Source organism: Herpailurus yagouaroundi, unplaced genomic scaffold (genome assembly GCF_014898765.1).
Source record: "Herpailurus yagouaroundi ecotype Mexico unplaced genomic scaffold, PumYag 164, whole genome shotgun sequence".
In the NCBI taxonomy this organism is placed as follows: domain Eukaryota; kingdom Metazoa; phylum Chordata; class Mammalia; order Carnivora; family Felidae; genus Herpailurus; species Herpailurus yagouaroundi.
The window spans coordinates 16,592,541-16,617,107 of NW_024412405.1; the positions used below are offsets into that span (position 1 = coordinate 16,592,541).

The window sequence follows — 24,567 nt, forward strand, 5'->3', positions numbered from 1 at the left end:
CCACCACGAAGGGGTAAACAGAGGCTCTAACAGTAGCCATCATTATTGATAGGATGCTCCCCTTGCTGCCCTCAGGAGCACGGGGGAGGCATTGTGTTCTAGGTTGAAGTTTGACAATGCTTAACTTTAAGATAAATCAAAAGCTGCCCCTTGCCACCCCTGGCTCCAAATTGTTCCACTGCCTTCCTTACAATCAGATCATTATAATTTTGAATTTCTGGTGGCATGCTACTTTGTGTAATTTTTCAAAATCTGCTGCCTCGATGTGCTGAATAGGAGAATAGTACATTCTGATTTGGAGGGAAGAGGGCCCTTAATTGTGGAACAAAGCAATTCCTTGTACGTCAGCCCTAAATAAATGTTTCTTTATTTCTGAAGTTGTGTGACCTCCTGTAGTGGTCTTTCCAGCACGTCAGCGAGTAGTCAGGAGTGAATTGTAGTTAGCTATGCGCGCTTGTCTGTAAAGGCCTTTTAACAACAACGGGGAACTCACTGCATCTACTGACTCCCCGGGAAGTCTGAGGTCACAAGTTTGGCCGGGGCACATGAGCCCAGATAATGAAGATGGTTTTGCCCTTTTGAGACAAAGCCAGCAACTGTATGGACTTCATTATGCACTTCGGGTCATGTGCTAACAATGAGGGTTTCTCTAATACTAATCCCCCTAATGATGGCTTCTCCCAGCCCTTACAACAAACCTCACAAGGCCCCGTGGTTTGGCAAGCCAGATAGAATAAAGGCAGCACGGTGTTTGGCTTTTGAACTGAGTTCAAGGCAATTAAAGTTATGGGCTAAAGAGGAAAGGAGGGGGTTTAGAAATACCAGTATAATAAGTAGGATGACTGCAGTACCCCGTAAATTAACTCAATTAGACAAAGCCTGATTTAACGGGGGAAAGATGGTGAGAAGCGCTACCCTCATTAAATCTGGCTGTTAGAGGTGCTCCTAATGGCTTTAAATTTGTTTTAGCTGTTTGGATCATATAAAATAGTCTGTGCGTGTGCACATACACACGTGTACACACGTGGGCTCTGCGATTTTTGTAGGTATTTTTTAAGGAGGAGAGAGCTAGAACGCCAAGCAAAACAATATCAACTCCCTCACCCTCAAAACCAAAAATCAACGGAATGAATGCTCAAGAGCTTAAGAGTGGAAGACAAGGAGAAAGGCAGAGTAGAATCAGGGAGTGGAAAGCAAGAGCGGGTTCTTCTGCTGATAAAGCCATGAGCCCCCTTGGGTGGGGGCTTTTGCTCGGTTGCCTGGGCTGTGGAATCCTGCCTGGAGCCTGGGCACAGTTCCCCAGGGTCTGCATGACCGTGAACAACCTGGTGAGCAAGGAGTGCTGCCCGGCACTGGGTGAGGACCCGGACAACATCTGTGGCTATCTGGAGGGCCGGGGCCAGTGCGTGGAGGTGCAAGCTGACACCAGGCCCTGGAGTGGTCCTTACATCCTACGGAACCAGGATGACCGAGAATGGTGGCCAAGGAAGTTCTTCCACCGGACCTGCAGATGCAGAGGTGAGGCAGGTGGACAAGACGCGGGCATGCTCTGAGCCGGGTCAGGGGACCCCAGGTGGGAAGGGAGCCCCTTCTCAGAAAGAGAAGAGGCTCTTGAAAGTGTTAGACCAGGCTTTAAATGGCCGGCCAAGTTTGTTTTTCATAGGCAACGAACTGGGTAAGACTGATGTCTTGGTTATATTTTTCACACCCTCTAGGACATCTAGTTATAGAAACCAAATGAATATTCCATGGGCCAAGCCTGGTTATGTGAACTCATGCCAACATGCCATTGGCTTGTCTGTTGGAAGGGGAAGCTAACGAGCTCCAGAGTCAGCTTTGAACCTCAGAGCAAGTCCTTTCAAGATTGGTTTGGTGGCCTCTCCTTCTGAAATGGGTTTGCGCTTGTAGAAGAGGGGGTGGGTAACCTTGGCATCTAGAAGACAGGAGTCAAAGGCAGGTGTTCCGCAGTCCTGGTCTCAGTGTTTCTCATGTTTTGAACGGGGCTCAAGCAGAGTACATCTTGCTAGCTAAGGTTATGCTTGGGTTGTCACTTGGGCAAAGTTGGAGGGATGTGGTGGGACCGAGCTTCAGTGAGCTGGGGGAGGAGAGTCATAAAATAACAATGGCTTTTTCTGCTCTTGCCTGGGTTGGATGTGGGCATTTCAAGATTTGCCCCGTGTCCCTCTTTCAGACCTTGGTCTCTCTTTTGACTCATTTCTTTGAAATCTCTGGGCATTTCTTATTCCTCTGGCTCTTCTGAGCCTTCCCAAATCCTTTTCAGTAGTGCCTCTCTGTGTTCAGCAGCCATGCACAGCGGTGATAAACACTCAGAGGCTGGCAGGGCATTTGAAACACAGAAAACACAAGTGGTAACTTTAGCAAAGCCCTTGGCCACTGTTCTACAGCATCCAGCTGCATAGGAAGCTTTCCTTTTTATTATTATTTTTCACTCATGTTCTCATATGATGCTGGCACATAGGAAATACAGATAATTGAGCTATGCAGGAGCATAAAAACATAAACTCAGGAAATGTACAAAGGACTGTGATGTCAATGTAGGAATGATATTAGTTTTTCTAACTTGTAAAAAATTCTGGCTGTACACATCATTTTGTAGCCATCTTGCTAATTCTGTGATTCAAAGCAACCGTTAGGTTTGCCTCTGGTATTCATTGTGACAAAAGTTTTAAATAGCATATTGAACACACACTATCCACTTTTTTCCTAAGCTAATTGAGCATTTGCTTCTATAGACATTATTTCACGGATTCTCACGGCCTTTGTCTGAGAAGCAGCAGGTTTCATATTACCTGTGTGATTGAAACCACACTACATACTAACTTCTTTGTCTATGACTCAAAAATTCTTCTAGAATACTTATTTCTAGGCCAACCAATGATAGAATGGCACGGCTTACAATGGTTGGGCACCCCCATTTATAGAATCTGGGAGCAGAAGATATTAGGCAATCACATATAACTCTTACTTCTTATCATCATCTACTGTATATTTTTGAACTGGCTAGCAAGTGTTTTGTTTTGTTTTGTGTATTGTTTTTTTGTTTTTTTAGGGGGAAGGAAAGGACAGAGAATGGCAGAATAGAAGGGGTAATTTTAATTTCCCTTTCCAGAAGAAATGCCTATAACTAGTTCTCCGGAAGTGACAGGAAATTTGGGTAACAGTGACCTGCTTCCTAACATAAAAAGAGATCTCCTGCTCTGAGGAGGATGAACATATGCCTGAGAGGCAGTAGGTCAGAAACAGGGTTTGGCCTATAAGTCCAGACAGTAAGGACATCACATGTCTGTAGACCAGTCCAAGGAAGCAGTTTTCTCAGTGTGTATGGTCTTTGTTTCCTCCTCCATGATTTGATCTGTGTAGACTCATTGAGGACCATAGCTCTTTCCATTTGAACGTTGGATGGCTCCACTTATGTTGGCCAGGCCAAGTCCTAGTGGCTGAGCTGGAAACCAATTTAGTATAAACAGTAATCACCATTTTGTGATGTGTCATGAGTCCCAAAGCTAGCCACATGACCTTCATTCAACTTATTCTCCCCCCAGAGTGAGTTGCTTGTCTTCCAAGGGAAGTTTTTGTGGTTTGGGAGGCAGTCTTCAGAATCTAAACCTGACCTTGAACACCCAAAAGCCCTCCTCTCTGGTATCCTCATAGCTTTTTGTAAATAGGGATCCTGGGATTCTTCTAGGTCACTCAAAGGTTATTAAAAAAAGAGATGTAGTTTAGCTATGGAAAGCGGACTATCGATGACCCTGAACTTTGTTAATGCAATGGAAAATTAGATGCATCATTGACCTGTCAATGGACATTTAGATTTTTTCCACATCTTGGCTCTTGAAAGCAGTGGTGTAATAGACATGGGGATGCTAGTATCTCTACAAGATCCTGATTTTCATTCTTTTGGATAAATATCCAGAAGTGGAATTACTGGATCGATCGTAGGGTAGTTCTGTTTTTAATTTTTTGAGGAAGCTCCATATTGCTGTTTCCACAGTGGCTGCACCATTTCGCATTCCCACCAATAGTGTTCAAGGATTCCAATTTCTCTGCATTTTAGCCAAGTGGTACATACGTCCAACTGAATACTATTCCGTCTTAAAAAAGAAGGAAATCACACAATACGTGATAGCATTGATGAACCTAGGGGGCGTTATACTAAGGAAATGAAGCAGTCACAGAAATACAAATGGGCTGCCATTCTACTTTTGTGAGGTATCTAAAACACTCAAATTCATAGAATCAAAGAGTGGAATGGTAGTTACCAGGGGCCTGGGGAGTGAGAAACAGAGAGTTACTAGTCAACAGACACAAAGTTTCAGTTACGCAAGATGAATAAGCTACTGTACCACATTTACCAAGGGTCAACAATAATGTACTGGACACTTAAAAATGCGGTAAAGGGTGTAGAGTTCATGTTAAATATTCTTACCCCCATAAAATAAAGTTAAAAACTAAAAAATACCCCATAGTCTTCACGAACTCATAGCTGGTAAATTATATTAGCCCAGGAAAGAGAAATAAAAACAAACTCTGAAAGGGGAAAAAAACCCCTAAATCATGTGTTCGAGTTCTCTGGAGAGAACTTCTCTATTCTCCGTAGGGATACATGGAAACCAAAAAGTTGCCAAATTTAGTGGTGAGGAAGAGCTGCATTTCAGGAGAAGATGGCGCTAGCTTTTCACCTTACGAGTCTTAGAACATAGCAATTGCAGCTGTGTGTTTGGACTTTTGGAAAACATGCACAGCGAATAGTTTTTAAACTGTTGTCTGAGAGCTTCTTGTTTGTACACGAGACTAAGTACCTCCATTTTCCAATCTCTAAAATGGGGATAATGATGAAACCACACTTGTAAAACCTTTTTGAGCTCTGTAGATGAAAGGCTGTATGTGAGCATGAAGTATTGTTATTAAAATAATAGAATCTCTAATTAAAAGGAATAGGCTATTTAGAGCTCCTTGTAAATTCACTAATCGGTGGTCTTTAAGCTTATTTAGTCTAATGGCTTTCTGAGGTTGAGCTGATACAGTTCATGTAGGAACGTGCATGGCTTGGTTTTTCTAACTCTCCATGTTTATCCCCGTCCTAAGTAGGTCTAGGACTTTGTCTTTTTAAATTTAATTTTTGCCCAAGGACGTATTCAATGGTAGATAGATTGGTATCAAAGGACCCTTTCATTTTTTTTCCCCTCTCCATTTTCCAGTAAGATAATGCAATCTTTTCTAAAAGGCCCATCTTCTTCTATTTTTTGCTGCTGCTATTGGTAGATTAGGGGAAAAAATGAACTCAGGTTAAATTGATGTAAGAAACCACTAGGGAATCTAAATTAGAAACATAAATATTTTGTGTGCTGGGCTGTCCCGTTGTTTCATTTTTCAGTTGTCGTCAGCATTTTAACGAATTCTTTAGACCAGGTTTAGAAGCTCAAAACATCAAAGGGGTCTGACTGCAGAGCTTTGGGAGATATGCTGGAAAAGGAATTTTTTTACTGAATACATTTCTGGGTTATAGGTGAGCTCAGATGCAGACAGATGCTTTCTTTTTTTACTTATTGGGGTACAGTTGGTATATAATATATTAGCTTTAGGTGTACAACATAGTGATCCTACAGTTGCTTAGACGACAAAATGAAAGTTAATACAATAACGTTGACTATATTCCTCATGCTGTACATGACATCCCCACGACTTACTTATTTTGTAACTTGAAGTCTGTACTTCTTAATCCCCTTCACCCATCTCCCCCCTCCCCCCCACCCCAATTCTTTCTTATTGGGAAAATTAGGACCTCTGTGTTCCTTTTCAGAGGCAAGTATGGCTTTGTAATAAGCAACGTCTTTGCTCAACATAATTGTGAAACAGCTCTGGTCTCCTGAGTCAGAATTCATCATTTTGTCTTTTGTGTTCTGTGGTGTTTGGGTTGTTCCTCCGTTTTCACTTTTCCCGTAGTTAGACTTGCGTTGGTGTTTCACTGCGCACACGTCCTTCCTCTTTTTCCCCCCTCTGTTTTATTATTTACTTATTCCAAGTTTTTGTTTAAATTCAAATCAGTTAACATACAGCGTAGTATTGGTTTCAGGAGTCCGACCAGTGATTCATCACTTACGTACGATACCCAGTGCTCATCCCAAGTGCGCTCCTTAATACCCCCCACCCATTTAGCCCATCCCCCCCAATGTCCTTCATCTCCTGAATGGTGGCATTGTACCTTATTTGCATTTGTATCTCTTAGTGCCCAATGCTTTTTATGCAATTACTCATTGATTCATTCATTACCCGCCCAACTGATGTTTATGTAGCCCCAGTTATGCTAGACCCTTCAGGTACAAAGAGGGAAGAAAACCCAACATGATTTTGAAGGTGCCCGTAGTGTAGCGGATGGAGAAGACAGACAGGAAGACAAATAGTTCCAATACTGCTTGTTAAGTGGCATCTACTAATAATGACACTTAATATAGAACTTACTCTGTAGCAGGCACTGTTCTAAGTGCTCGATATATTAACATGCTTGTTTCCCATAAGAACTCTATGAAGTAGAGCTCTTATCCCAGTATGACAGGTCTGGAGAAGTTGAGTCCAAAGTTACAAAGCATGGCAGCTTCTCTGAACATACCAAGTTGGGAGCCCAGAGAGAGGCATGCTGAGTTCTGCCTGCCCTTTAGGGAGTAGGTGTTAATAAATTATCTGTTGAATGAAAAATGGGGGAGATAATTAGTTATTGATAATTTTGTTTCTAGCAACCAAAAATAACTGTGGTAAGGGAAGTGCAGGAATATTACAACTCATGGCATAAGTTATGAATTACTCAATTTCAATAAAACTCAAAGACAAGTTTTACGCATTTAAATGTAGAAATGTCTTGAATTATTAGAAAATTTAGGTGTGTTATTCCTTAGCATTTTGAAGGAGGGACTCACTCTCCTATTGTAAAGCTGTGACTACATATTCATCTCCAATCATCTGCCTATAGGGAAATAGCTGGAAAGTTGGGTATTTAGTATTTTTTGGATGCAGTTTTTTCATTCACTCCTCAAAAGATACTCTAATCCTGTGAGTGTTGCCAGAGAAAGTGATACGTTTTAATCAAAGGTGTTTTGAAACAGAGCTACAGTTTTAGTAGGTACCCTAGGGGAAAATAACCCTGGAATATGTTGTTTAGCATCTGGGACTATACTAGTTGCTCAATAAATATTTATAAGTAATTTGTATTTAAGAGCTTCACTCTAGTAATCCGTGTAAACTTTAACTTCACTTGACAATGTAAATTTAACTTGTAAATTTAATTGAAACCATTCAAAAACATGTTTTGGTCTTGGGACTAGTAGGATTTTTTCTTTTTAGTATTTTTTATTTATGTTCTCATACAGTGTTAAAACATACAGATAACTGAACTATGCGAGTATAGACAGGATATTTTGTATGTTACAAGGAGCATAGAACCCAAATAAATTACCTTAAGAAATTCTGCCTACTTATAATATTTTTAACAACATTTTCTTTAACCATCAAAAAATGCATTGTGTAGGGGCACCTGGGTGGCTCAGTGGTTAACTGTCAGACTTCGGCTCAGGTCACAGAGCCTGTTTTGGAGCCTGTCTCCGTCTCTCTCTGCCCTTCCCCCACTTGCACTCTCTGTCTCTCAAAAATAAGTAAACATTAAAAAATCCATTGGGTTAATAGAAAAGGAGGCCTGTGCATTTTTTTCTTATGCAGCACAAGTGCTAATCATTTTGTTTCATGCTATTGTAAATTTTTCTTTTTCTTTAGAAATTCAAATAATCCTGTCTCTACTATGGTCATAATATTTTTTACTTACCTCTGTTTTGGTATTTATAGTTCATCCAAATGATTTACCGGGCTTGCTTTTCCTTTTAATCCAGAAGGATAGGGAGAAAGAGGAAGAAGAAATTTTATTTGTATTGGATTATTTACTACATGCTTCATACGCTTTTGTTTTTAATTATTTTTCAAAAGAAATTCAACTTTATTGAGATATGACTACAAATAAAAGTGTACAATTTTCATTTTATTTCATTCTGTTTTATTTTATTTTGTTTTATTTTATTTTATGGAGAGAAAAAGCGTGAGCTGGGGAGGGGGCAGAGAGAGAGAAAGAAAGAGATAGAGGAGTGGGGGAGAATCTTAAGCAGACTCCACACTGAGCGTGGAGACCAAAGAGGGCTCAATCCCACAACCCTGGGATCATGACCTGAGCTGAAATCAAGAGTTGGACGCTCAACTGACTGAGCCACCCAGGTGCCCGAAAGTGTATGGTTTTTAAAGTGTACGTTGTGATAATTTGGCTTTATATTTTTCTTATTTCTTCAACAGTCATTTTGTACAAGGCCAGCCACAGGCTTAGACAGCAGGATAACTGCCTTCCAGCTGCCTGTCTCTGAAGCAAGTCAATAATTGTGATAAATGCAATGAAAGGGGAATATGTGGCACCAGGGTTGCTCAGTGCAGAAACATCTGACCTTGACATGTAGAGTCAAGGATGACCTCGTAGACCACCCGCTGTGAGGCTGAAACCAGTAGTAGGTAACCAGGCAAAGAGGAATTTAAAGAGATGATGAGGGAAAAGTGCTGCAGGTAGAACGGGAAGCAAGTAAAAAGGTCTGGGAGGACAGGGAATAGGAGGAGAGGAGGAGTAGGGGAAAGAGGAGGGGGAGGAGGGGCAGGGGAGCAGAGTTGGTCTCCCACATTAATGCTTTCTCTAACCCCTCTAATGCCCTGGGAGATAAGCATTATGATCCCCTTTTGCTTCAACATTTTGCTCCAGAAATATTACAACATTTACCCTCTAATTTACCACCACCTAGGGAATGAGGTGTTGGTCATACCAAAGGCAATAATCGAGGCTAAAAAGGGCAAAGTCAAGAACAAGCTGAAATAATTTCAACTGTAGATGCTGATCAGAAAACTCTTTAGCTCATAGGACTAGTACTCATTCCCTGGGTTGATAAAGCAGAGACATTTGTGCCACAGACGGGGAGCCCTGCAGTGATTTGCACTTCTCGATATCATGGCAGCTAATTCACCTTTATGACCTGCCAGCCTCCATTGATTTTGTCTTAACTCTGTCTCCTTTGTGAAATAAACCAGCTTTGTTAATGTTAGATTTCACCTGAGTTCCTGGCAACCAGCTTATTTATTTGGGTTCTGCCCTGAGCTTGGTGTATGTGACTACATATTCCTTCCTTCTCTAAATCAGTGAACCACTCTGGGTCGGCCCATCTGTGTGTGCCACAGGATAGCGGGGCTCAGCAGCGTGCACGTGTAAGGCGGGGTTCAGTAGCGTGCATGTCGGAGATGGCTGTGCAGCCTGGGGGTGGGGGCGTGGGGGGGACGCGGGGGGGGGGGAACGCCTGCATGAGAGGAAGGAGAGCTTGGAAGGTGGCACATGTGTATTAGTTTGTTAGGACTGCAGTAACAGAGTGCCACGGACTGGGTGGCAAACAGAAACTCACCGTCCTGCTGTCTGGAGGCCCAAAGCCCCAGGCGTTGTCAGGGTTAGATTCTTCTGAGGTCTCTCTCCTGTTTTGTACGCAGCTGTCTTCTCCCTGTGTCTTCATATGGTCTCTCTGTACCTATTGCCGTCTGAATTTCCTCTTCTTACAAGGACACTAGTCGTGTTGGAATAGGGGCCACCTAATGACCTCATTTTAACTTAATTACCTCTTTGGAGACTCTAGCTCCAAATACAGTCATCACTGAGGAACTGGGGGTGAGGACTTCAACTTATGGATTTTGAAGGGACACAGTCCACCTGTAACAGCATGTGACACCTTTCATATTCTGTTTCTTTGCTGGGAGTATTTCTTTTTGTTTGTTTGTTTTGAGAGAGAGAGAGAGAGAGGGTGCACGAGCACGCATGTGAGACGGGGAGAGGAAGAGACAGAATCCCAAGCAGGCTCCACGATGTCAGGGCACAGAGCCCCACTTGGGGCTTGAACTCACCAACCGTGAGATCATGACCTGAGACGAAACCAAGAGTCAGAGGCTTAACTGACTGAGCCACCCAGGCGCCCCTGCGGGGGCTATTTCTACAAAACTCTCTAGCACTCGGTTCACTTGGAGATAGCAACATTTCAAGAGGAGAATAAGGGAAGGAAATCGGTTTTCCTTGCCTTCTTGTAAACACCTTCAGTTTCTCCTCACTATCCCAGTGTTCAGATTCCGAAATTTCTTCCATGTTACATAAACTGACTTCCTCTTCTGTCTCTCCTTTTTCTTTTTTTCTTTTGAATATAAACCAGGACATTTTTATGGGTACCACTGTGGATTCTGCAGGTTTGGCTGGACCGGCCATGATTGCAACGAAAGGAAACCCCTTGTTGTTCGGAAGAATATCCATTCCTTGACTCTTCAGGAGAGAGAGCAATTCTTGGACGCCTTAGACCTCGCAAAGAACACCACACACCCTGACTATGTGATCACCACACAACACTGGCTCGGCCTCCTGGGGCCCAACGGGACCCAGCCACAGATCGCCAACTCCAGCATTTATGATTTCTTTGTGTGGCTCCATTATTACTCTGTGAGAGATACATTATTAGGTGGGTTTTCCCCTTAGCTTAGGGTATATTCCTATAGGTTTGGGGCTGGGGGTGGGTGGGCGGGAAGTAATCAGGCAGGTGAATTAACAAGAGAACAACCTTTAGGGAAGGGTTAGGCTTATGAAAGTCATCAGATTATCAAAATGCTGCCCGAAGTTGGGATGGAGCAGTTTCTACCAGTACGTTGGCTGACTTTCGAAAACGTTTTCTCCTGGAGTTCGTGTTTTGGGTTCAAAGTCTAAACTCTCCTCTGTGAAGCTATTTCCCCTCAAAGGCAAGAGTTGGTGGAGCGGAGGAGGCAAATTCCTTTTGATTCCAGAAGAAAACATTCTAAATCTGGCCATGGAAGCCCTCTCTGACCTTTTTCTTCAAATTAGAGGAATTAACTGAACATGTGCTAAAGCACATGACGCTTCTCTGTGCAGAATTAGAGTGTGTGGAGAGAGTGCGTTTCATTAAACTCGCATGTGTTACTCTTTAGACTTTCAGATCCTCATCATTCATGGTGCCCATAATATGGTGTACTCCAGCTGGGATTGAGTCAGTGAATGCCGCAGACATCAGTACATTCCAGGGGGTTGTGAATCCATTCTGAGTTCTGCTCGGTGCAGTTCTGAAACATTGGCTCTACCTATCACCCCCACTTTTGGGGTCCCTGGTTAGGGTCAGGGCACATGAAGACATCAAGTTCACTTTGCATAGTCAGATTCCCATGGGAATTGCCTGTCTTTGGGTTTATCACTGGTTCCCTATTGCTGGATTTTGCGTCATTAGTTTGGGGAATATTAAACTGCGTTCTGAATTGAAACACTTAAAAAGGATGATGTAGCCATCATCCGTGACAACCATTCTTTCCTCAGTGTGAGTCCTTGAAAATCCTGCTCTCGGGTAAGCATTTGTCTTTCTTTATCGATAGATAAGGAGGCTCTTCTGGCTCTAAACCTGTGTCGTTTTCCTGTCATCACTCTGAGGAATTTTTGCTTTATGAAAGAGTAGTCTCTCTGGAGGGACAGAAGACTATAATTTCTGGTTGGATCCAGGAATTAAATTTATATTTGTGTCTGTTCAGCTTTCTGAAGTTATGATAGGCACTTTGAAAAAGAACTAAAGTTAGCTAAAGTTTCTACATAACCACTAAAAGCTGTTATGAAAGACGAAGAAGCATAGAACAGGCAGTAAGGAGCTCATTAAATTGCCCACGGCTTTTCACTACAATTGGCAGTTCCAATGGCCAGCCAAATTGGTTTGGATGTATTTCTCTCTCTTCTAGTCTTGGCGACCATGCTTGTCAGCTAGTGGTTTTAACTGATCAATGGCTGAGGCAAAACCCAAAAGGACGGAAAGTTCTTCCCAGTTTCATAAATGCCTGAATTAGGACTAAGTGCAGTTGAAGTTACTTTACTATTAATTAATCCCTCGCTTATGAATGTGTGCATTTATAAGGAACAGGTTGATAAATGTCTTTTGAAAACGTATTTCATTGAGGGCTTCGTGGTCTATTCCTTTGGATACCTTTATTTCATCTTAATGAAATGTTGCTTAAAAATTAAATATATGTCAGGGCTCTCAAAGCTGAAAGTGACCTGAATTTCTCTCGATCTCTGTTGACAATCAAACTTCTGAGAGATGAAGAAGAATTTATCCTAAAAGTGTTAGTTGCTTCCGAAATTGTTCTGTTGTTGCTGTTGTTGCTTTCAGAGGGATAAATGACAAACCAAACAATTTTTTCAATTAAAACAGCATGGACTTATTGGCTCTGTAGACCCATCCCAATGGGGTAAGGGTTTGACATTTGAAAAATTCTATTCCACGATCTTTAGCATGTTTCCCAATTGCTTTAGGACCAGGGCGCCCATACAAGGCCATAGACTTCTCACACCAAGGACCCGCCTTCGTTACCTGGCACCGATACCATTTGCTGTGGCTGGAAAGGGATCTCCAGGTTGGTCAAAACTATGCATTGGGTACTTTTAATTTTGCATTTGGTCAAGACCCATAACAGTCTTTGCTTTCCATTCTTTCTTGTTGTATTTGATATTATGAGTTAAATAACTAGGCTTGCCCTTTGCTTTTAGCGCCTTATTGGCAACGAGTCCTTTGCTTTGCCCTACTGGAACTTTGCCACTGGAAAGAACGAGTGTGACGTGTGCACAGACCAGCTGTTTGGGGCAGCAAGACAAGATGATCCAACTCTAATTAGTCAGAACTCAAGATTCTCCACCTGGGAAGTTATCTGTGATAGGTAATGGCATATATACCTGCAATGGAAATACAGAGACCACATTTTCTTGTGTCTGAGAGATGGAGAGGTACTTTATATTTCTATTTCTAATGTGTGTTGAGTTCTGTTTCCGTGTTGCTGAAAATTATTTTCCTGAAGGAGGTAGGATTTTTAAAAATTCTAAGCCCCTTAATAAAAAAAAAATGCAGGTATGGAATTGAATGTGCTTGGTCATAATTTCTAGATCAAGTGTTTTCTTCTTTTTTTTTTAATGTTTATTTATTTTGAGAGTGAGAGAAAGAGGGAGAGCACGAGCAGGAGAGAGGCCCAGAGGGAGAGATAGAACCCAAAGCAGGTTCCACACTGTCGGCGCAAAGCCAGATGCGAGGCTCAATCCCACGAACTGTGAGATCATGACCCAGGCCCAAATCAAGAGTCAGATGCTCAACCAACGGAGCCCCCCCACCCCAGGCGCCCCTAGATCGACTGTTTTAAAATTAGAAGTAGTTTCTGCATTCAGCCAAACATTCTTAAGCACTGATCATATTCCAAGCAGCGAAATAGTACTGGCAATACAAGGATGGATAAAAGAGCTTCCCTTTTGACTATGGTTTTATGTTTACAAAGGCAGATCGTGTGTAAACAAATTACACAACAGCGTGAAAAGTATCATGATAGGTGTAAGTGGAAAGCCAAGAAGAGAGGCAGGGAAATCCTCTAAGATGCGGAGGCACAGACCTTAAGCAGATGTAGGGTGGGGTGGTGAGTGTGTCCCAGGTGGAGGGAACATTATGTATGAAACTATAGAAGTCTCTGGAAGCAGTCTGGTATGGCTGGACCATCGGGCGATGGTGAGCTGAGAGGGACCAGGGATGGGGCAGAGGAGAATGATCTCTGAAATACTGAAGAACACATAAGCAGATGAGCAACCTGCCGCCCATGGGGAACCCTGTCCTGCATGATCCCTTAGACTGGTTTCTTTTCCCTGGCACACATCTCAGGAAAAATTCCCCACAAGGCTCTTCTTTTTCCTTTATTCACCAGTTTCCTCCAAATCCTCCTGTTTTTAACCAGACTGCTCTAGCTCCCCCCCCCCCCCCGTGTCTTTCTCCTGCTCCATGGCATCGAGCTTCCTTGTCAACGCCCCCAGTGTGGGTGTGCATGTGTCTGCAGGGGTGCAGGTCAAGCTGGCAGGGATCCTGTCTCCTCCATTCTGAGCTTTTCCTGCAGCCCTGTGGAGAGTGCCCTACAACATGCAGGGATGTAAGAAGTGCTTTTTGACATGATGCCATAATCCCTCCCATAAAGCCCCATTTCTCATAGCTCCTTGGGGAATTAATAGGTGGTCCAATCAAACACATTTAAGGAATGCTGAGTTACAAAGGTTTTACATTTTAGAACATCTCCGAGACTTTCCTATGGAAGTGTACTCTTAGAGGGAGCCTAAACTCACCCAACTCTGACACACTTACTTCACAGACTGTGTCACTGGCACACACTTGGGAAATGCTGCCTTGGAGGCCTTTCTGCCTTGTTTTTTGGTACTGGCCTCTTTCATCCTCATGTGTGCACTGATTCTATTCTCACAGACCCAGGACTATCCCCTTACCCATTAAAACCCACACAGAAACATCTTTGATATTTTATCTCCTGCAGTGAAATAATGCTCTACTGGTGGAATTCTAGGCCACAACAAACTTGTAAAGTGTAATCTTTTATGGGTGTGGAACCTTCTCAGCCTCTGTGTTTACCACATAGCTATCCCTGCCATCTTGGAACACTTTCTCATGCAACTTTTTTCTTAATATCTCTCCTCTACCTAGTTTTGTCTGTTTTTACTCCAGTGCCCTTCATTTGCCTTCAGTTTGCCTAAAATGTTCTCCTAGCCTTACGCGGCCATTTCTGCCAACACTAGCTTAGCTGGGTATAAAACAGGTCACCCTGCTCTCTCTTCAGTTACTCATCATTCAAATGCACCTCCTAGGAGTCACCATCTTGCTTATAAACTTTCTTACTTTCCAACGGAATGGTACTTTATCTTCATATATATATGCATATTTTATGCATCTGGTTTTTTGAAACTCTTTAATACATAATTACTTTTGGAGATAGTACTTTTACCACATATTTTTGACCCTTGTAAGGTAACTATAATAAGATTTTATTATGACTAAGTTTTTGCTTGGTTTGCTTGGCCCAAAGTTACGATAGTAGCCACAAATTAAAACATACTATTTTCACTCTCCTTACAACCCTTAGCCTAGATGATTATAACCGCCGGGTCACCCTGTGTAACGGAACCTCCGAAGGTCTGTTGAGAAGAAATCAAGTGGGAAGAAACAGTGAGAAATTGCCAACTTTAAAAGACGTACAAGATTGTCTGTCTCTCAAGAAGTTTGACAATCCCCCTTTCTTCCAGAACTCTACCTTCAGCTTCAGGTTGGTGCTCTGAGCTCTGTTAGACTGGCAGTTTACAATATTTTAGATTTTCATGCCTGTGGTTGTAATGAACTGGAAGGAAATCCAGTGTTGGGAGTCATTTACAAAGCTAAGTAAGGGCTTGATGAGCAAGGATAACAAGGAGCCACTGTTAGGAAACTCATCATCCACCCACTCTAATGGGTAGTGTGGTTTTAATATCTTCTAACTTAGCTATTCAAAACCATCTTTTGTATTTCTAATTATGGCACATATATAAGCACTGTCTTCAGAACCAGGGAACTTCATTAAATACAGTATTTAAAAACATTTGCTCGTGCTCTTTTTCTTTTCTTTTAAATTTATCAGCCATAGACCGTAACAGTGAGGTCTAAGATCTCCGAGGAGTATTACAGACTAAATTCAACTCAAATTATAGCACAGCAATGACATTACAATACTTGAAATTTAAAGGCCAACTAATAATTCTCTCCCTCTAAAAAGACTTTAAGAATTGTAAGGAATAAGTACGGATGCAAATAAGATTTTAAACAAAGATGAATGGGGCTCCAAAAAGGCACGGTGGATAGATTCATGGTCTTCCAAACCAGAGTCTCTCTAACTGTGTGTAAATTATACAACCGATGTGTTATTTGGGGCTGGACAGGAGTAAACTGAATGTAAACGCAGAGGCTGTGCTAAGTGCAACAGAGCTCAGAATCTGCATTGGCATTAGACACAGACCTCAAGTAGTGTCCAAGGTCATGTAAAGGCTGACACCTAAGACGGTTTGAGAAAGAGTATGCATTCATTTTTTTCCTGTAGTAAACATGCTGTTGAAATGGAGTGTAACCTTTATAGATTTGAGTTAAAGGAGTGGTTATCAAGGTGTGGTGCCTAGACCACCATAATGGGCATCATTTGGGAGCTGGTTGGAAAGAGAGATTGTGAAACCCAGCCCACACCAACTGAACCAGAAACTCTGAAAGTGGGGCATGAAATATGTGTTTTTCTTCAGTGATTCCCATGTACACTTAAATCTGAGGATCCTTGAGTTAGGATGAAGACAATTTGAATTTCCTGCAAAATGGGGAGGGGAAAAAGACAAGGGTAAGAAAAATTTGGAGTTATGTTTCAAAGGCTGAATATAACTGATCACAGACCATGAATCTATCCATCATGCCTTTTTGAAGCCCTATTCATCTTTGTTTAAAATATTATTTACATCCATACTTATTTCTCACTCTCAAGCCAGAGGTCTGTTTAGTTGAGAAATGGGAATATAAGAGTTTATATTAATTCAAAAAATATTTCTGATCACTGGCCATGTGCTAGGCATGGTATTGATCCCTGGCAATCAAAATCACAAGAAAACACAGTCTGTGTCTTCTAAGAGTTCATAGCCTGGCATGGGACACAGATATGAAGGTAAAAATTGGTCATACAGTACACATAAAAGGGGTGTAATCCCACTGAGCAGTGCAGTAGTAGCAGTGATCAAGAGTTCCCTCCCCTTATTAAGATCATTATTAAAGGTTGGGACTAAGTTGCAGTTAATGAGCTGTGACAGAGCTTCCCCTTTCCCTGCCCCATCTCAAATTAGAAGACTATTATTTAGGTTGGAAACGATAAAAAGAGACCTTTATCAATCGTGACTCTCGTTGCTGACATATTGATTTCTCTCAGGAATGCCCTGGAAGGGTTTGATAAAGCAAACGGGATCCTGGACTCTCAAATGATGAGCCTGCATAACTTGGTTCATTCCTTCTTGAACGGGACAAGCGCTTTGCCACACTCTGCTGCCAATGATCCCATTTTTGTGGTATGTTCAAAGGCTCAGAATAGATGGAAAATTTTCTAGATAATATGTTGCATGTATTTGCTTCTCAGAAAGATTAAGGTTTCGTGTGTGTGTGTGTGTGTGTGTGTTTTCTCTGTGTGAACATTGGGATGTATTCATATGTGAATTCATTTTACTCTACACCACACAGGTGGTTATATGGCATTTAAAGTCCCCTCTTTAGAAACCCATGCTTTAGAGATGATTAGCTTTGGAATGACCCCAGACAGGAGTTTATAGTCCAGAGGTGGATTCATAAGTTAGCATAATGATATTATAAATCATATCACAATTTAGCATAATTTATATAATAAATTAGTAAAATGGAAATAATTTTTCAATGATCAGATGAGTGGTGTTGAAGATGAACGGTGGGACCACCATGACCCTTGCATGGAACCCAACCACTTGGCAACTTCGGAGCAGCACACAAGTCCACGGCCCTGTTTGGCGTTTGGTCCTGGGCCCCCTGATTTTGCAAAGCATTCTGCCTATAAATGAGCTGCTCCTTTTTTTTTTAAACTATTCTTTTTTTTTAATGTTTATTTTATTATTTTTGAGACAGAGAGAAACAGAGCATGAATGGGGGAGGGGCAGAGAGAGAGGGAGACACAGAATCGGAAGCAGGCTCCAGGCTCTGAGCCATCAGCCCGGAGCTGACGCGGGACTCGAACTCACGGACCACGAGATCGTGACCTGAGCTGAAGTCGGAAGCTTAACCCACTGAGCCACCCAGGCGCCCCTCCCAACAATTTTTAGTAATTGAGAGAGCAGTGGTAGTCGCTCGTATTAGCCAGGAAAGGGCTGAAGTTCATGTTAGGTATTTTGCGGTTTGGACACTGTTCACTTTTGTCTGCACTCCGACGCTGGTGCAGAATTGCCTTGGTTTTGTCCTGATCCATCACGGAGGGTCACAGGGTGACTTTGTCTGATGTTGATGTCCCATGATTGTTCTACCTTCGGCAGAACACCCGGGCCTCTCTGATAGTGCCAGGTCAGCTCCAGGTTGTCCAGAGGCTGCTTTTCCGCCCCTCAAGTACAGCTTGCCAGCGTTGGTGTAGAAGCTTTAGACATCTTAAACATTTGTATCTCAGCTGCTGAACCCCTAAAGCAGTGTCTCTGCTTTACAGATACTTAACTGACCATCTACTATTTTAACCCCGTCTTCAGGGTTGTGTGTCCTGGAGAGAGAGTTTCTAAGCAATTAGAAGAAGAAATTTCACCACCGTTCCTTTTTTATTTTGCCAGTGCTTTGAATTTAAACTCTTATCTAGTATAGATTGTATGTTGTAGCAATAACTTTATGTTATTTTTTTCCTAGAGTTTTTCTCACCTTAGTATTAATCTTAATTAACAATGGGTCTTGGGGCGCCTGGGTGGCGCAGTCGGTTAAGCGTCCGACTTCAGCCAGGTCACGATCTCGCGGTCCGGGAGTTCGAGCCCCGCGTCGGGCTCTGGGCTGATGGCTCAGAGCCTGGAGCCTGTTTCCGATTCTGTGTCTCCCTCTCTCTCTGCCCCTCGCCCTTTCATGCTCTGTCTCTCTCTGTCCCAAAAATAAATAAACGTTGAAAAAAAAAATTTAAAAATAAAAAAAAACAATGGGTCTTAGCCAGCTCAGGTTGCTGAGTTCTGGAGGCTGAAAGTTCAAGTTCAAGGTGCTGAATGATTTGGTTCCTGGTGAAAGCTCTCTTCCTGGCTTATAGACCACTGCCTTTTGGTGATGTGTACTTAAGTGGAAAGAGAGGCAGTGAGCTCTCTAGTGTTTCTTCTTATAGGAACACCAGTCCCATCCTCTCAGGGCCCCACACATATGACCTTATTTAACGCTAATTACCTGTTTATCGGTCCCATCTCTGAATACAGTCACATTGGGGGTTAGAGCTTCAACGTATGAATTTGAGGGGGCCGTAATTCAGTCCATATCACAGTGTATCCTGAAACCATCAGTTGATAGCAGTTTGTTTTTCTGGACTCCTGGAAGGCCACATGGCATAGTCAAAAAGAACAATGGATTGTAAGTCAAGTAAGTTGTCTTTAGTCCTGAATTGTGCAACCTTGGGAGTCTTACTGAATTATATGGAGCACTCTGCAAAGTGCAGGTCACGGGGCTCGATCTGGTGTCGGAGGAGGGTGTGCTCATTAATGCAACACTTAATAGATTAGAATAATATGAAGCTGCTTTAGAAACTGCCAAGTACAACACAGCAGTTATCGTAAAATAACAATGTGTTTCATGGTTGTTGCTGGGAAAGAATTAGAGAACTATATGTTGGCTTTGAATTGCTAAACCTTAATTAAGGTTTTTTATCTTGTTCTCCATAGCAGACAGTTGTGCCCTAAGGCAATTTTACTGACAAGCACAAAGTCAGAGTTATTTCAGAGGTGATTTATTATTTTTACTCCACCCAAGGTACAAAAAAAAAAGGAGATATAAAGGAGGGTAAAGGTATAGCTCACAATGCTCTAAGCTTGCATGATGGCGTGAGGGTCTAGATAGCTTTCTGGGCTCCCGGATGGATGAACTCCTGGCAAGGGTGAGTTATAGGAGATCTGGATACAGAGCAGTAGATGGAGCTGTTTCTTTTTCCCAAAAAGCATTTCTGCCCTCATATTGGTGTGTAGGAAAACACAAAGGGGTCATCAGAAATGTGGACTCTTAGTCCCAACCTCCAGCAAGGTGGGGGCTTCTGTTTAAAGCCTCCACAGCTGTCTTCGCTCTTCTGTAGGATGCTTGCCTCATTCATGGGTTCTGACTTCATATTTCACATCATTTTTCTGGCTCTTGTCTCAGCCATCAGCCTATGCCAAAGAGTTCTTGTGTCTCCCTTCCCTGGTATATAACTTCACATCTCGTTACCAATCCTGTATTTCTCTAAATAAGATTTTATAGAGCATACGTTTTCAACAATATAATGCATACACACTGTCCCTATTCATGAGGAAAAATGCGACACCACTCCTTACCCAGTACTCCAAAATGTTAGGGGGAGAACAGTAGAATCTTCTGACTGATTACGGATTATACACCCCCACATGACCTTTCTCTCCTAGTAAAGGAAATAAAGGCGATGCTGGTAATTTGCTTTTCAGCATCCTAAGTTTCAAGGATTGTTACCTCTTATCTCCCTCTTTGGAGGATGCCTAGTAAGCATGTAGGGCTTCATTCACTTTTCTGTGAATGGCCCTATCGATAACACATGTTTTAGGGTTTGCAGGCCAAATGATCTCTGTTGTAACTACTTCACCCCTGCCACTGTAGTGTGAAAGCAGCCATAGACAGTACATGAATGAGTGTGGTGTTCTAATAAAACTTTATTTAAAAAACAGGTGGTGAACTTCATTTGGCCTACAGGCTTTTAGTTCGCCAACTCCTGCTCTAAGGAATTAAATGTCCCTTCTCTGTAAGACTGTCTCCTTAGTCTGTTTCATTCCTGCTCTAGCTGGGAGCTCACATTATGGCTTTATGGATGAGGGATTCTAATTCTGTGACTTACATGTAGCTCAAAGTTACTAGATGTTTAATCATCCTTATCTTCATTACTTTTACTACCTTTAATATTTAAAATTCTGTTTTTCTTTGGTATGTGTTGTCATGTGCATGTAAATAGACAGAAAGCCAAAGCCTCTCTTTGCAGGCACGGAAGGAATAATGTTTGGGCATGAGTTCCAGAACTCACAGTTTCTTTAGGCTACTTACCTAGGGTTTCATGTTGAAGCCAATTCAGCCTTAAATAATTTGTTCACATATTGAGATCCAGGTTAAAGCATTTCAATTAAAAGAGTGATAGCTTCTAGAATTTCAAATTCATGAGGCAATTTATGCAAATATATTGCATACCACACTTATTAAAATTATTTTCATGAAATCTCTTCAAGCAAGAGAGGTACAAAGTTGTATGTGATCACAATAATGAGTAAAAGATATAATGTTAAAATACAGGAAAAAACTCTGAATCAGTCTCTGAAGTTCTAATAATTTATAAGGTAATTGACGGAAATGCACACATTTATCATGGAAAATAAGATTAGGTCACGGAAATGCTAAGTAGTGCTGTCTTCAATACTGAATTTAGATATTATCTAAGCGGCGGGGTGGGGAGGGAGGAAATCCAATAGACCCTAAAGTTAAGTAGCTGAGTTACTTGCCAAGAAAGAAACTATGTCAGAGACTTAACATTTTCTTCCCAATTTCAAAGCTATTATTCGTAGGGCTGCATTCAGATGTTATCCTTTTAGAAAGGTACATTTGGCAAGCACTAATACTTTCAATTTCAAGTGGCTGGGGGATTCATAGGTTGCACATACAATACTCACTGCACAGCTCATGTGTTTGTCACCTTATACACTGAAAATTCTACAGGGGATAAGATGTATAAGTAGTCTTATCATCATTTGCGTTTCTTAACAGTGAGTAATGGTTGCATAAGATAGCTCCATTAATTTAGGAATATAAAGCAAGAAAAGAGAAAATGAGTTTCCGCAAACAAAAATCTAATGGACTGCATGAAGTTAATTCCCTTATTAATGGGTCATTAATTAGGTCATCATGACCTAATCAATAGGTCATAACAAGTATAAAATGTTTCTAAGTTAGTATGTGTTTAGTTAAAAAGGTAATTTAATTTAATTTATTTTTATTAAAAATGTTTAATGTTTATTTATTCTTTAAGAGAAACAGCAAGCAGGAGCAAGGGAGGGGGAGAGAGAGAGAAGGAGACAGATGAACCAAAGCAGGCTCTGCGCTGACAGCACAGAGCCCGATGCAGGGCTCGAACTCACCAACTGTGAGATCATGACCTGAGCCAAAGGCAGATGCCTAACTGCCCAACTGACTGAGCCACCTAGGTGCCCCTAGTTAAAAATTTTAAAAAGATGTATATAGGACATTTTGCTTCTCTCTTCCCAAGAGTGAAGCACTTAAAAATGGATCCATTTAATTTATCTTTCTTATGAAAGAAAAATCATAATTAGGCTAATACCTTGAGTATTTAAATTATTGTTGTTTTATGTCAACTTTAAATTTTTTAACAGCTTATGATTCCTAATGATTTATAGTTACAGAAATATTGGCAAAAAAGTTTTTACATGTCCATAATTCCATCTCAATTTTCTGCTTATTTCCTCTCATAGTCTATGTTTGCACAATTGCAATTATAATGCACACATTTTAGGTTGTTACATAGTTTCCTAAATGTTTTCATTTAAAAATTTAAAAATAGATAATACTCATAAGGGGTTCAAATATAAAAGACATGAAATGAAATGAAGTCTCTCTAGGCTATCCATTATCATTTTTTCCTATTCTTCCAGATATATTTTATGAATATACAAATATGTTATCTGAATGGTAGCATACTATAAACATTCTGTGAATTCATTTTTTTGTGTTTTTTTTCCTTTCCTTTTCTTTTTTTATACTTATTCTAAATTTTTCTGTATCCATTTATGAAGGGCATTCTCATTCCTTTTTTATGACTATATTGTATTCTACAGTGCAGATTTATCCTGAAATTTTTCACCAGCTTTTTATCGATGGGCATGTAGGTGGTTTCTAGTCTCTTGCTTTGCAAGCAATGCTACAGTGCATGAGCATGTAGGGTAAGTGAGAACAGAATTGCTAGGTCAAAGATTAAATAAGTGTATTTGAGGGGTGCTTGGGTGGCTCAGTCGGTTAAGCGTCCGACTTCGGCTCAGGTCGTGATCTCACAGTTCATGGGTTCGAGCCCCACATCAGTCTCTGCGCTGACCGCTCAGAGCCAGGAGCCTGCTTCAGATTCTGTGTCTGCCTCTCTCTCTGCCCCTGCCCCGCTTGCACTCTGTCTCTCTCTGCCTCTCAAAAATAAATACATTTAATAAAAAATTTAAAAAAAATAAGTGTATTTGAAAGGTCACTAGATATTGCCAAATGGCCCTCCTTAAGGTTGAATAATTTTCCCTCCAACCAGCTATGCAGCAGAGTGGCAATTCCCCAACTCTCTCTCATTAATCCAGTGTGCTATTCCACTTTTTCATCTTTGCTAATGGGATAGGTGAAAATGGTATTTCAGTGAGCTTTAATTTGCATAATGAAGTTCAGAATCTTTTCATGAATTTACGTTTCCTTTTGTGATCTATCTGCTCTTGTAGGATAATGACTTTTGGAAAGACAAAAAAGAACAACTAAAGGTTCATAAGAGAATTAGTGAAAGCGATCTGTTCTCTATGTAAGTCAGTAACAAAATACCACATCTTCTTCTGACATTTTAGTTGTCCCGTAAATCGAATTCTCTGTTCATACAAAAATGTTGTTTCTAGGTTTCACTAGGGTCTGGGAAGTCACTTTGATCATTGACACCACACCCAGCGTCTAGAACAGTACCTGGCACTAAGTTGGTGCTCGGTACGTTTTGTTAGGAGACTGTTTACATTGCTAAGCATCTGTTAATGTGCCAGTCTCTATAGGAGGCATCATGCAAACACAATCTCTAACTTCACAAAACTGTGTGTACTAGACTGCCCTCCTCATGTTAAATATGGAGAAAACAAAGGTCAGAGAGGCTAAAAAAATGTGTACAAGAGTGTATGAACAAGTAAGTGGCTGAACAGAGATCTTTAGAGAAGTTTCCTACTCAAAAATTTCCCCAAGTTCAAGGAAAAATGAGATAAAAACAGAGAAGGAGGCAGACCATAGAGATGCTTAAATATAGAGACCAAACTGAGGGTTGCTGGAGGGGTGTTGGGTGGGGGCAGGACTAAATCGGGGATGGGCATTGAGGAGGGCGCTTGTCAGGATGAGACTGGGCATCATATGTCATGATGAATCACTAAATTCTCCTGAGACCATTATGACGTATTTGTTGCCTAGCTTGGATTTAAATAAAATGTAAAAAATGCTATAGAAAAGAAAAGAAATGTCCCCGTGTTGAGTCTTCTAGCTACAATCTGCTTTTTGTCAGTTTAGACAATCTTAATTTAATCCTTTCACAATAGCTTTTATTATAGCTGAAGACATTTAGTCCTGTTAGATCATGTTAATAGGAATTAACACTAATTGGTGAAGGGCAAGTTAGAATAATTTTGCTTGGCTTTTGAAAAGAAAGGGCATTGGTTTTATCATGATTAAATGTTCCAGTTTTTAAAATGCTACACTTATTTATACAATACATGTATTTTTAAACGTCTCAGATAAAGTCACTAATTCTTAAGTAGTGTAACATCTTGGTGAGTTTTATGAGAGCCGAGGTATTGGTGGCTGGCCATCCGCTTGAGCTGGGTCTCCCAGGGTGGCAGGGTTTCTATTCGCTCAGTCTGGGAGATAGTTTGGCTTTGGAACTTGGCAGGAGCTAAAAGGTACCTGAAGAAATTCCTTTCAACTCTATACTTTATATGGGTAAACCCGTGCTCTATTGAGAACTCAACCTATACTGAGAAATGAACTATATACACTTCATTATGGATGAAATTAAGTAGCATAATGGCAAACCACATTTCTATGTAAATCTAAGGTGGTTAGACCATTGATGTGGGTTCCTTTC

At 41.3% G+C, this 24,567-nt stretch overlaps 1 protein-coding gene across 1 annotated transcript in view; it reads left to right on the forward strand.

Moving 5' to 3' along the window:
- The first annotated feature begins 689 nt into the window (after nt 1-689).
- Nucleotides 690-24,567, forward strand: part of DCT (dopachrome tautomerase) — a 35,748-nt gene continuing 11,870 nt past the window's right edge. Inside the window, exons 1-6 of the mRNA XM_040487247.1 lie at nt 690-1,518; nt 10,275-10,574; nt 12,416-12,516; nt 12,650-12,816; nt 15,055-15,234; nt 16,900-17,035. Of these exons, the coding sequence (XP_040343181.1) occupies nt 1,128-1,518; nt 10,275-10,574; nt 12,416-12,516; nt 12,650-12,816; nt 15,055-15,234; nt 16,900-17,035 (1,275 nt within the window). The 5' untranslated portion in view covers nt 690-1,127. The remainder of the gene's footprint in view (nt 1,519-10,274; nt 10,575-12,415; nt 12,517-12,649; nt 12,817-15,054; nt 15,235-16,899; nt 17,036-24,567) is intronic.